The 13,957-nt window shown below is 51.1% G+C and overlaps 1 protein-coding gene across 1 annotated transcript; it reads right to left on the reverse strand.

Annotated features, from left to right (window-relative positions):
• Positions 1 to 7,877: 7,877 nt before the first annotated feature.
• On the reverse strand, positions 7,878 to 10,920 carry LOC138117756 (G2/M phase-specific E3 ubiquitin-protein ligase-like). The gene is made up of 9 exons (XM_069028312.1): positions 10,878 to 10,920; positions 10,469 to 10,560; positions 10,283 to 10,384; positions 9,879 to 10,003; positions 9,640 to 9,802; positions 9,443 to 9,553; positions 9,123 to 9,232; positions 8,853 to 8,971; positions 7,878 to 8,698 (listed from the first exon to the last, which is right to left on the reverse strand). Exons 1-9 carry the CDS (start codon positions 10,918 to 10,920, stop codon positions 7,878 to 7,880), a joined length of 1,686 nt encoding a protein of 561 aa, XP_068884413.1.
• Positions 10,921 to 13,957: the final 3,037 nt, after the last annotated feature.

Here is a 13,957-nt window from a genome sequence, read left to right on the forward strand (position 1 = left end):
AGGACTGCACAGTAACAGTGCGTCCGACGCATTATAATCGCTTCTTAGAGTCCCTTAAGATGCGAGCATTGGAGGAGGGTGACTGGAGGTCATTAAAAATCCTTGGAATGCCATATAGATCTGAGGATTCTGGGGGTAACCGGGGAGCTGTTACGCTCCATCCACAGGCGGTGCCAGAAGTTCAGGATGGTAGTGCTTCCCCTAAAGGGGAGATCCAAGCTTTCCCAGTGTATAAGGCTCTCCCAGATTCAGGGGAGCATGACAAGCATGAGGTAATTGCCTGGAAAGTTGCCCAGGACCTCCAATCCAAGGTGGCACAATATGGGCTAGGTTCTGCTGAGGTTATGCAGATAATAAGGGTGATAAATACAGATTTGCTTTCTCCATTTGATATCAGACACTTAGGTCAAATTCTATTTCAACCTGTACAATTTACAGTTTTTGAGAAAACCTGGAGAAAGCTGGCCGGCAAGACTGCATTAGCAAATATGCAGCTCCCTGCTGCTGATCCTAGACAGACAGCAGGAGTGGATGCTTTGATGGGGACTGGTCCCTTCTCTGATCCCAGTCTACAGGGTAATTTGCCCTCTAGCATCCTGCAGCAAGCTCAACAGGTCGGCATGGCTGCCCTGTTGAAAACCATAGAGTTGTCTGCGCCCAGAAAGCGATACACTGAAATAGTTCAAGGCAAATCAGAGTCATTCCTCTCTTTTGTAGAGAAAGTCGCTGCTTCTCTTGAGAAGCAGGTTGAGGATGACGGGTTAAGACAGATGTTGTTAAGGCAGTTAGTGAGAGATAACGCAAACGAGGAGTGCAGAAAAATCATAGATGCCTTACCAGGGGACCCTGAGGTAACAGACATGGTCGAGGCCTGTGCTAAGGTGGGATCTGGGAACCAGAAAAGGTCTGCCTTGGCTGCGTTCCTGCAGCCTGTTCACGCATCTTCTGGTCGTGAACCAAAGCCACCAAAACAGGTGAAGAAACGGAAGCGGCCTAAGCCGAGCCAAAAAGAGAACACACCGATCCCCCAGTGCAAGAGGTGTGGCAGGCCAGGCCATTGTACGGGCTACTGTAGATCCCGGACTCATGCCGATGGTCGGCCTTTGTCGGGAAACTTCCGCCGGGGTGCAAGGAGGGGGAATTGCTCTCCGATGCAGTCGCTCCCCCAGAGAGTGGCACAGGTACAGGCACAGGCCTACCCAGCCACCCTAGAGACAGCACCCAGGGATCAGACGGCACCCACGGATCAGACGGGTTTGACGTCCACACCGCAGCCACAGTCGTCTTAGACTCTAGCGGTATTTATAAGGTTCCCTTGGATGCATATGGACCCTTAGCCCAGGGATCCAGTGCGATGCTGGTGGGAAAACCTGATGTTGCCCATCAAGGAATCTTAGTGCACTCAGGAGTTATTGATGCTGACTTTAAAGGCCAGATTTGCGCTATGGTCTCCACGCAAAAACCCCCTGTCACTATTCCTGAAAAGACCTGCCTTGCTAAATTAATGCCTTTTAAGTCTTGTGTCCCCAGGGTAGAACAAACTCAGGAAGATAACGGCAGTGGATCTACGGGACTTCCGCAGGCCTTCTGGACTGCAGACATCTCTGACCAAAGGCCACAGATGACATGTACCCTGGTCCTGCCAAGCGCCCAACCACCCCGGATTCAGCTTCGAGGTTTGATTGATACGGGTGCTGATGTAACTGTCATCTCCTTCTCTGCGTGGCCTCCCTCATGGCCTTTAGCCCCGGTGGGATCGGCCACCGCAGGATTAGGAGGAACCACACAGAGCTATTTAAGTGAACGGCCTGTGGTGGTGAAGGATTCAGAGGGACACACAGCTACAATTAGGCCTTATGTTACTACCACTTCCTGTAACCTTTGGGGACGGGATGTGTTGGCAGCTTGGGGCGTACGGATTGGGACAAATTTTAGCAGGGGTCACTGTGTGTAAGAGCGCACAGTATCCTACGCTGCCTTTGAGGTGGTTCATTAACACACCAATCCGAGTCAGACTCTGCTCAGTTAGTTGAACTAAGGGCTGTTACCATGGCTTTTCAGCGATTCTCACAGGAACCTTTGAATTTGGTTACTGACTCTGCTTATGTAGCAGAGATCACCCAACGCTTAGATTGTTCCCTTCTGAAGGAGGTGAATAATGCGGCTCTGTTTTCGCTGTTGCAAACCTTGTGGTCTGCAATTCGGGCTCGAGTGCATCCGTATTACATTCTGCACATTCGAAGCCACACCAATTTACCAGGGTTTCTAACGGAAGGCAATGCCAGGGCTGACATGCTGGCAAACCCTGCATGGGTAGGGCCTCAGCCTGACAAAATTGCACAAGCCAAGGCATCGCACGGTTTCTTCCATCAAAGTGCACATACCCTGCAGAAGCAGTTTCATTTAACGCCAACCGAGGCGCGCGACATTGTCAGCGCTTGTGCTGACTGTCATGGACTTGCTGCGCCTTTGCCAGCGGGGGTAAACCCCAGAGGGCTGAAAGCCTTGCAGATTTGGCAAACGGATGTAACTCACATCCCAGAATTTGGTCGGCTGAAATATGTGCACGTGTCTATTGACACTTTCTCCTTGGCTATGTGGGCTACTGCTCACACTGGAGAGAAGGGCCGTGATGTCATTGCCCATTGGAAATTGGCTTTCTCAGTCCTGGGCGTGCCAGCTTCTGTGAAAACCGATAATGGTCCTGCCTACGCCTCGGAGAAGACGCGGCAGTTTTTACACCTGTGGGGTGTAGACCATACCTTTGGTATCCCACATTCTCCTACTGGCCAAGCCATTGTTGAACGCGCTCATGGTACCTTGAAGCGTGTTTTGGACAAACAGAAAAGGGGAATGCATGGAGAAACCCCACAGAGCCGACTAGCAAAAGCTTTGTATACCATTAATCACCTTACAGTACCACAAAATTCAAATAATCCTGTTATTCTGAATCATTTTTTCTCATTGCAGTCTGCAGGTGACAGACAACTGCCCCAGGCAAAAGTCTGGGTGCGGAATTTACTCACTAACCAGTGGGAAGGCCCACATGAGCTTATCGTCTGGGGTCGTGGGTATGCTTGCGTTTCCACAGATACTGGGATACAGTGGCTACCTTCAAAATGCGTTCGCCCTGACCTACGGCACCAGAGGCAGAACAGGCAACCTCCAAATGATGACCAGAACGCCAATCATCCAAATGGCGACCAGAATGTAGAGCATCAGCCTAATGGCTCTTCTGATGATGACCAGGATGTCAACCATCAGGCAGATGGTCCTTCTGCAAGCAGAGACTGGGATGGTCCTTCCACAAGCAGAGACTGAACTTTAAATTTCTTGTTATGGAGTCAGATAGTTAAAGCCTTAAGGACATATTTAGAATTAATAACTGATGTAGATTTCTATTTGGCATTAATAGTAGAGTTGTTATCTTATAAAACAAAAAGGGGGAATTGTAGATACAAAAATGCTGCTAGCGAGGATTTTCTTGTTATTTTCTAAGACCGTGAGAGACTTTTCTCTCTCACAGAAGAGGTAGCAGGGAATGTAAACAACCAAGCCACCTGCAACCTTGAAAAGTCTTGTTTATGGTATAGTAGAAAAATATTTTGACAATGGATATTTTAGGATTTTAGCCAATCACCCCCAAGGGGTGGCTGGCCCTTTGTCCAATTAGTCTATGAAGAAAAAAGTCTATAAAAGAGTTTGTAAAATAATTAAATAAATCAATCTTGCTGCACAACTCCTGCCTGCTGGATCTTCTCCTCCTCCTCCTCCCTATGGCTGCGGGACACGGTGCTATACCGTAGGAACCAGGCCTGCGGTAATAGCCTGATGCCGGGGCAGGGGGAGTTCATCAATTTTCCTGTCTCCATGGGAGAGGCACCTTGGGAGGACAAGGATGCCTTCACTGAACTAGGAGGGAGGCACAGCTGGTGCAATGCCAGGGAGTGCCTTTATCCAGGAGGCAGGGAGGAGGCAGAGGAAGAGGGCTAAGTTGGGAAGTGGCACCCCGGGGTCTGTAGTGAACCCGTGTCTCGGCAAGGGCTGGAAGCAGAAGGAACCAGAAGAGCTCAGCCGGACAATGCCGAGCTCTGGACACTTTGTCCTCGGCGCCATGAACCTCCTTGTTCCCCAGGCCCTGGGAGCTGCTCCTGTGCTGCCCCTGCAAGTTATGTATAGACACAGAGCTACCTGCTCTTTCCCAACCCTGTGCAGCACTGGACAGGAGGACACAGTAAAATGTTGTCTTCGTTACATGATCTAATTATCAAAAGTCCGGCCGAGAAGCAACTGACATTGAAGCCCTACACACAGAAAACCCCAACCCCTGGTACAAACCTTGAATTGACACAGGACATGTATACCTGTTCAGAAACACAGGCTGACAGTGTTGGCCAATAGTTTTTCCTATTAGATCTTGGAAAGGATTTCCAAAGTAACATTGTTTGGCAACTTCTTCAAGGAAGAAACATGACACACTTCTCATCAGTAAAAGAAGCTTTATTGGTTTGCTTTCACTTTTCTTTTGGCGTCCTTATGCTTCTTCCGGCATTCCTGAAAATAGTGAAAATCCAACGTATTATTATTAGAAGTTTCTGAATCCACTATTAGGAGAAGTCTCTAAATTCACTCTTTCTCTTGAACACTTTCTTTATGTACAGTTAAGTCGCTGGTCCTGTCCTGTAACGTGCAGAGATTTAGTGGTTTACCTGAGTGACGTCACAACCTGATGTTATACACACCAGTATACTAAACCACTTTTGTTCTCTGGTAATTACAAAGTTTCAGGCTCTTGTTGAGGTCCTGAATTAATTTCTCATGCAGATTCATAGCCCTGTTCCCTCCTCATGCTCAGCTTTCAGCCACAGTTACCAGGGAACGGACGTTTCACACTCACCTCAAGCAATAATCTACGTCTGTCTTCCCAATCCTCTTTTTCTTCACTGAGCTCTACAGATCTACAAAATAACTTTGGGCCTTCTGCACAAAACAAAGAACCAATTATAAGGGTTAAACACTTCTGCTGCTGCTGCTGCTTGGATCACTCATGAGCAACACAGCAATAAAGTCAGCAGCCCTATTCTTCGCATCCTTCCTATTCTCTTCCCCCCACCACCACACGTGGGCTCCAACAGAAATGTTCTGTGTTACAGCCTCGTGTACTACGAAGAATGAAAGGCAGCAGCAGTTCTCCTGAACATGCTGAAATCTAGATTGCAGTGAAATAGCAGCTGCTCCAGTAAAAGCTCAACACCAGGATGAAAACTGATGCTGGCTAAGGACTGAGATCTCCATTTTAACACGCGCTGTAAATCAGATAGGCTGGAAGACTACAGAGCACTAAGATTATATATATGCTGAAAAGGATCCAAAATGTCTAGGCAACTTGTCCAGTGACTATTTTTTTGGTAATCTCCAAAAGTCCAGATATTTACTAGGCAATTATCTGAAAGACAAGAAAGCCAGACAGCTGCTCAGCCTTTATTTTGCCAGGACTTCCTCACGGGCTGCTACCACAACCTAGACCCCAAGTAAGGGTGGCAAATGTTGACTACAAACCATTCATAAGCGGGCAGCATTTTTTCCTCACTGAATTCCAGTAAGAGTTTAAAAGGAAAAAAATACAAAAGGGGTGAATAAGTTCAGTTGTACCTCTTAGGCGTTCATCATCTTTGGAGAGGAAGAAAACTCTAGCACTTTCCGTGTGGGGTAAAGAAAGAAACCTGGACAAGTACAAAGGGATTTTAGCATCCTAAAAGGCACTACCAAATTCCATGAACATGAGTTAAAGCTGCAGCGCTTCAGAGAAACGGTAAACATTGAAGAGCTTTACTCCACAGTAACCAAACAGAGCCTTCTATAAAAACCCCCACTTTTTAAAAGAAAACTGACTGTGTCTTTGGCTTTTGGCCAAACTCAGATTGGGTTTGGTCAACCCAAAACGACCCAGTTAATTTCTTGTGCTCAACTTCTCTCTCTTCATATTCAACTTCACATCAAAGGGGCTGCTGGGAGTTTTGACTCTGTGCAGCACAAACGGTTTGTCCAAGATGACTTTCACTGCTCAGAGGTGTGCAACGTCCGTTTCCCATTTCCTGAGTGCTGCTCTTAATATGCCCACAGCATCCAACTACGACAACCAAGGAGAGAACCAATACAAATGGAACTTGCATTTCTCGGTCCTTTCCAATTTCTGATGGCTCAGGCTCATCATCACTCTCAGAACTGCTGTCTTGGAAACGTGGATCCTCTTGCCACGTGACTTTTACCGGTTTTATTGGTCCCAGTATGTAAGGCTCTGCAATATAACAGCACCAAAAAAGAAAAAAAAGCCAAAACCAGGTTATTCCTCTACTTGCCAGGAAAAGTCCTTCCTTTCAAGTGAAATACTTACACTGGAGAAGGCAGATTTAGGAAGGACAGAATCTTCTCCCCTCAGATTTTCTGAGCTAAATCTCTGCTCCAGTATTTTCCCCTTTGTTCTAGGCATCTCCCACGTATTCCTAAACCTTGATCGCTGCATTCAGAAGACACTAACTACCTTCTGAATTCAGCAGAAGTGTGGGGGGCTTGTTGCTTTGTGCTGTTGCACACAAAGCACCTTGGGTTTTTTAATCTTTTGGGTAACTTTGCACAGTTTCTTTTCTTTCCTACAAGACTGTGACTTGATTTAATATTGTTTCATCTTCATTTCATAAGGCCTCATTTTATCTGAGGTTAGGACATGCCAATGATGATGTGTCATTCAGCTTCCATTCTCTAAAGGTCCAAGAATAGAATTCAGTAACTAATAAAATATTCTTGAATCTTGGGGTCAGCTCCAGGATTTTGCTCTTCACTCTACATTAACACACATTTTCTTTGCAATCTGGTTGGGTTCTATGAAACTTGCCAGGACTGGTGTGTCACCTTTTTCCCTGTTTGAGAAATTTAGGGGATGACAACAAGCTTTTTCACCACTCTGCAAAGACCCCACTGCCTTCTCTCTCAAAGCCCGCCTTTCAGAACTCTGAGATGCAAGCACGAGTTACCTCTCCTTAATCTACCGCAAGCCTGGCAAGTAGAAATGAAGATCAGAATGCTTCTGCCTAATTACTGGCTTCTGCTGCTGAAAATCCCCTGGATCCAGACCCTCTTTACACCGTATTGCTCTGCAGTGCCTGCCTTAAGCTCTTCCTAGGAATGGCACCGTTAGAAGGGTTCTGCTGTTACCTTCTTTCATGCCCGACTCCTGTGTGTCTCCGAAGAAGGAAAAGTGAAAGCACTCGACTCCTGAGCTACGTCGTTCGCAGGCAAAGGTCCCAGATGGTCAGCTGGGACAGAGTCCTGCGCATCCTCTTTGTCCCAAGGGTATGTCCTCAGTGTTTTCTGGTTTGTTCTTTGAAGGTCCAAACAAGTCTTTTAAATCAGCAGCAATGTCGTAATAGATTTCTTCAGACACTTGAGGCAGTGTCTCACTCTCTTCTTTCTTCTTCCTTTTGGCTTTCCTGAAATCAGATTGTTCAAGGATAGCAACACAGCACATGTCCTTTCCAAAGACAGCTTCCCTAAGAGCCACCTTGCTCTTCTGTCTCCCTAAACGTATCCAAGCCCATTAAGGAGTGGTTCACTATCAAGGGGAAGCAGTGGGGAAACATCTGAGGTTTGAGTCTAAAGGCAGGAGCAAGTGTCCTTTTTAATTAGCCACCCCCTTAAGTGACTTTTCACTTAATAGGTGGTAACATAGAAATCAGGTATTTAGCACAGATTCCTGCCAATAGCAATGTCAAGAGTTAATACACTTTTCTCAGAGACCTGCAAATCTCAAGGTCCCTGTATTGAGCTTCCTCACCTTCACTTACGGCAGAGAGCAGACGGACTAGAAAGAAAAGATGACACTACATGCTGCTTTTCGAGGCCTGAGTTGAGGCCCGACGTCGCTGGCGGGAGCGGTTGCTCCTGGTGGATGTCTCCGACAATGTCACCCTACGCCTGGGCGTCTCAGCCCTTGGTGCTGTGCTCTGGCTCCTGTCACGGCGACTCCTCGACCGCACCGGTGGATTTGAGGCCCGACGTCGCTGGCGGGAGCGGTTGCTCCTGGTGGATGTCCCTGATGCTGTCTCCCTTGGCCTGGGCGTCTCAGCCCTTGGTGCTGTCCTGCGGCTCCTGTCACGGCGACTCCTCGACCGCACCGGTGGATTTGAGGCCCGACGTCGCTGGCGGGTGCGGCTGCGTCTGGGGGATGTCTCCGATGGTGTCCTTCTGTGCCTGGGCCTCTCAGCCCTTGGTGCTGTGCTCTGGCTCCTGTCACGGCGACTCCTCGATCGGACAGGTGGATTTGAGGCCCAGCTTTGCCGGCGAGAGCGATTTCGCCTGCGGTCAGACCCAGAGCTTCTGGAATGGCTGGTGTCTGATGACCTTGATGTCACCTCACTCTCCATGCAGGGGCTGCTGCTCTCCAGCGAGGAAGATTGCAGCAGCTGCCCCATTGGTGCATGTTGGACGCTGCTGCGTTTGCTGGTCTCTGGAGATGGAGACAGGGGAGGCACACCCGATGGTGCCAGGATGCCAGAGTTGGGGCTGATGGCCTCGGATTGTGCAGAGCCATGGGAAGGCTCCAATCCATGGGAAGGTTCCAATCCTGACTGTCCAGCCAGGCTGGGGACATTGAGCTCCAGTTCATCCCTGGGGGCATAGAGCTCCGGCTCATCCCTGGGGGCTGTAAGGGGAAGAAGGAATGAGAGGGGCCCAGCAGGCCTGGGCCAGGCCAGGCCAGTGCGGTGCCCCCAGCCCTCCAGGAGCGGACAGGCTCTGCCAAGCCCAGCCTTGGCACTGACCCCAGCCCAGGGCCACGCAGCTGCGTTGCCTCATACCTGTGCCCAGATCAGCACAGCTGTCGCACTCCCAGCTGGGTGTGTCGTTTCTGAGGCCAGAGCAGCGCCTGTGGGTGCCCTCAGCAGCACAGGAGGAGCACAGGAGCAGTTCCCAGGGCCTGGGAAAACAAATGGTTTCATGGCACTGAGGACAAAGCGTCCACAGCTCGGGATTGTCCGGCTGAGCTCTTCTTCTGGCTCCTTCTGCTTCGAGCCCTTGCCAAGACACAGGTTCCCTGCAGAGCCCTGGGGTGCAGCTGCCCAACTTACCCCTCTTCCTCTGCCTCCTCCCTGCCTCCTGGATAAAGGCACTTCCTGGCATTGCACTGGCTGTGCCTGTCTCCTAATTCTGCAAAGGCATCGTTGTCCTCCCATGTTGGCTCTCTGATGAGGAAAGGAGAAGCCGATGAGCTCGTGCTGCTCCACCATCCTGGAGGTACAGGCTGTCCCTGCTCTTCCTCCAGTGCTTTTCCAAGTCTTGCGTGAAGCTGAAGCCCAAACTCACGGGACAGGGCAGGGCCAGGACTGCGGGGGCAGGCCCTGGCACAGCAGCTGCCCCCTCCTGTGTTGTGAGCCAGGCAGAAGGACACCGACCTGAAGGGGATTCGGATCCCCATGATGAACATTTGGACAAGAAACTCATCATCGTCTCTGCAGAGGGGGCACTGGAAGTACAATGCACCAGCGCGCAAGGCCTGTCCCTGCAGGGCAAACAGCAGCAGTGTGAGCAAGGCCCTGGTGCTGCTGAGCACCTGCTGTGCCCCGGGGCTGCGGGAATGGCTCCTACCTGGATGCAGTCCCTGTGGAACCAGGCCCTTTTGCACGCTGGGCACACCAGTGTTGTGTAGCTCTTTCTCTCCTCCACAGGCTCCATGCAGATGGGGCATTCGGTGCCCGGCTCCGGAATCACCGTCACATCCTGTTCTGGGGAGTGCTCAGGGCAGTAGGACCTGGGGGAAAAGGGATGGGCAAAGTGAGACGTGCTGGGTCCTTCTGCAGGGGTGGCCAGAACGGGAGAGGACGTACCTGTATGGGGTTATGTAGTTAGTCACACAGTGACCCTCCTTGGCACAGGGCAGGTGGAACCATCTGTCGCAGTCTTTGTGACAGCACATGATGGTGGCCCCAGTCTCCCCACAGACGCAGCAGTGCTGGAAAGAGCCAAGCAGCCCCATCAGAGGCAGCCTCGGGCCTCCCCAGGCAGCCCCACGGCTCCGGGCAGGGCGCAGGACTGTGGCCGCTGCTGGGTCTCAGCCCACAGACCCGCCTGGAGGAAGAGGCTCCTGTGCCAGAGCCTCTGTGGAGCTGCTGGGAGCCAGACTTTTGTCCCACAGCTGGTGGGAAGGGCCGGCCTTTCTTTTGTGGGGTCTGGGCTAAGCCCTGGCAAACCTCGCCTGGCACAAGCCTCCCTGCTCTTGTCAGGCTCTCACCTGCTGAGCCGCCCGGCTGACTGCAAGTTGGATATCGCGAGGGCGAAACCCCTTGAGTCCAATCCGATCACTGTCTTGTTGAAAAATGAGGCTGGCGAAATTCTGTGGCAAAGGCAGGGAGCTGATGAGGAGAGAGTGGCAGGGGCTGCCCACTGCAGTGCTGGAGAGAGGCTCAGCGCAGCTCACCAGGCAGAAGACGTGGGCACAGAGCCCGTGCTTCTCCCATTTGTCGCCGCAGATGTCCGGGTCAGCCTCTGCGCGGCGGCACAGCAGGCATGCTGCAGGGGACAGAGCCAATGGCACCGGGCACCTCTGCGGGGCTCTTAGCCCGCAGCATCGGCCCCAAGGCCTGCTCTGGCCCTGCCTGCCTGGCTGATGGGCAGGCCTGGAGGCCTTGGGGAGCAGGGGACAGCGCGGGCACGGGTGTCCCCACAGCTGCCCCCTGGCCCGGCTGGGCCCCCCTTGGGGAGGAAGGAGGCTCCCAGCCCCAGCATGGCTGGGCAGCTCCTGCCTCCCCCTGCCTCCGCTCCGGGCCCCACGCTGGCTGCCCCGACAGCCCCTGTGCCAGCCTGCGGGAGGGCTGCTTTGCCCTCACCTGGCTCTCTGGCATCAGGGGCCTCCTGCTTCCCTTCTGCCATGGCTCTTGTCAGCAGTGAGTCCCTGTGCAGAACCACCGCGGTCTTCTCCAGGGGCTCGTCCTCTCCTTTTGTGGGAGAAAGAAGAGTGTGGGGAGTTTGTAGAACAGGCCCAGAGCCACGAGGGCACTACTCCCTGGTGAGCCCTGCGTGAGCCCTGCTCCAGTCCGCCTTCTCCTCCTGTCACAGCGTCGAGGAACACTGCTGTCTCCCGTGGATGTTCCTCTGCTGCGTCTGGGAAGGAAGAGGCAGGTGAGCCTGCAGCACAGGCCCAGAGCCCCGAGGTGTGGGGCCCCTCTGGCCCCTGGGCAGCCCTGTCCCTGTCCTACCTTCCCCTCCCGTTGTCAGGTCGCACTGACACACGCTGGCCTGAGCTCAGCGTTCCCTCTTGTGGCCTTGGTCGCACGGGTCACAATGGCCACTCTGACATCAGCAACGTGCACCCAAAATGGGGGCAGCGATGGCCTCAGTCCCACGTCACCCATTTGAGGCTGCCCCCTTGGGAACCGAGGTTCTGAGATGGGTCCGAGCCTTTGGTCAGAGCCCAACCAGGGCAGGGGCTCCTGCAGCAAGTGCAGGGTCAGATGCCAGGCCCTGGGGCAGCCATCGAGGGTGGCACTGTTGGCAGAAAGGGGCTGTTCAGGCAGTGCCACTCCAGGGCTCCTGCCCCTGGCAGTCGGCTGCCCAGAGAGCTTGTGGGCTCTCTTGCACTGGACAGATTCAAAAGCTGCCCCAGGTGGAGCGACGTTTTCCCTGACACCTGTCTGGAGAAATCCCAGAGGAACCTGATTTGATGCTCTTGCTGATCAGTGTTGGGAACAGGAGATAAAACTGGAGACCACCACACGTGGCTCCCAACCTCAATTATCCTGTCACCCTATGAACTAACAACTTTGACATTTAGTATTAAATGGAAAAGTTAGTGTTAAGCTCCTGAGAAACGTCAGCTTTTACACTGACTCTGATGGAAACCCAGAGAATTCAGTGGGAGTTTTCTGCGTGCAGCTGACTGGAGAGCTTGAACCAGTCCTCGACTCAGAAGTCAAATGCAGGAGGATGCTTTTCCCACATGAAAGGCACTTTTGCCAGTTTGGTCCATGCCTTCCTACTAGCAAATAAATAAATTGAAAAAAACAGCTAGAAGAGAAGCACAAACCGTTCTTTTGGCCTTTTCTCATTCATGTCTTTGCAGGCATGCTCCTGGAAAATCCAGATCAATGGCTTCTAGAACAATCAGCGGGACCCCTGGAAAGCAAGGGGTGACGAGCAGGGACACCCTGCACCTGCCTGATGCCGGGGCAGGGGGAGTTCATCAATTTTCCTGTCTCCATGGGAGAGGCACCTTGGGAGGACAAGGATGCCTTCACTGAACTAGGAGGGAGGCACAGCTGGTGCAATGCCAGGGAGTGCCTTTATCCAGGAGGCAGGGAGGAGGCAGAGGAAGAGGGCTAAGTTGGGAAGTGGCACCCCGGGGTCTGTAGTGAACCCGTGTCTCGGCAAGGGCTGGAAGCAGAAGGAACCAGAAGAGCTCAGCCGGACAATGCCGAGCTCTGGACACTTTGTCCTCGGCGCCATGAACCTCCTTGTTCCCCAGGCCCTGGGAGCTGCTCCTGTGCTGCCCCTGCAAGTTATGTATAGACACAGAGCTACCTGCTCTTTCCCAACCCTGTGCAGCACTGGACAGGAGGACACAGTAAAATGTTGTCTTCGTTACATGATCTAATTATCAAAAGTCCGGCCGAGAAGCAACTGACATTGAAGCCCTACACACAGAAAACCCCAACCCCTGGTACAAACCTTGAATTGACACAGGACATGTATACCTGTTCAGAAACACAGGCTGACAGTGTTGGCCAATAGTTTTTCCTATTAGATCTTGGAAAGGATTTCCAAAGTAACATTGTTTGGCAACTTCTTCAAGGAAGAAACATGACACACTTCTCATCAGTAAAAGAAGCTTTATTGGTTTGCTTTCACTTTTCTTTTGGCGTCCTTATGCTTCTTCCGGCATTCCTGAAAATAGTGAAAATCCAACGTATTATTATTAGAAGTTTCTGAATCCACTATTAGGAGAAGTCTCTAAATTCACTCTTTCTCTTGAACACTTTCTTTATGTACAGTTAAGTCGCTGGTCCTGTCCTGTAACGTGCAGAGATTTAGTGGTTTACCTGAGTGACGTCACAACCTGATGTTATACACACCAGTATACTAAACCACTTTTGTTCTCTGGTAATTACAAAGTTTCAGGCTCTTGTTGAGGTCCTGAATTAATTTCTCATGCAGATTCATAGCCCTGTTCCCTCCTCATGCTCAGCTTTCAGCCACAGTTACCAGGGAACGGACGTTTCACACTCACCTCAAGCAATAATCTACGTCTGTCTTCCCAATCCTCTTTTTCTTCACTGAGCTCTACAGATCTACAAAATAACTTTGGGCCTTCTGCACAAAACAAAGAACCAATTATAAGGGTTAAACACTTCTGCTGCTGCTGCTGCTTGGATCACTCATGAGCAACACAGCAATAAAGTCAGCAGCCCTATTCTTCGCATCCTTCCTATTCTCTTCCCCCCACCACCACACGTGGGCTCCAACAGAAATGTTCTGTGTTACAGCCTCGTGTACTACGAAGAATGAAAGGCAGCAGCAGTTCTCCTGAACATGCTGAAATCTAGATTGCAGTGAAATAGCAGCTGCTCCAGTAAAAGCTCAACACCAGGATGAAAACTGATGCTGGCTAAGGACTGAGATCTCCATTTTAACACGCGCTGTAAATCAGATAGGCTGGAAGACTACAGAGCACTAAGATTATATATATGCTGAAAAGGATCCAAAATGTCTAGGCAACTTGTCCAGTGACTATTTTTTTGGTAATCTCCAAAAGTCCAGATATTTACTAGGCAATTATCTGAAAGACAAGAAAGCCAGACAGCTGCTCAGCCTTTATTTTGCCAGGACTTCCTCACGGGCTGCTACCACAACCTAGACCCCAAGTAAGGGTGGCAAATGTTGACTACAAACCATTCATAAGCGGGCAGCATTT

The sequence above is a fragment of the Aphelocoma coerulescens genome, chromosome 12, assembly GCF_041296385.1.
Source record: "Aphelocoma coerulescens isolate FSJ_1873_10779 chromosome 12, UR_Acoe_1.0, whole genome shotgun sequence".
Lineage (NCBI taxonomy): Eukaryota > Metazoa > Chordata > Aves > Passeriformes > Corvidae > Aphelocoma > Aphelocoma coerulescens.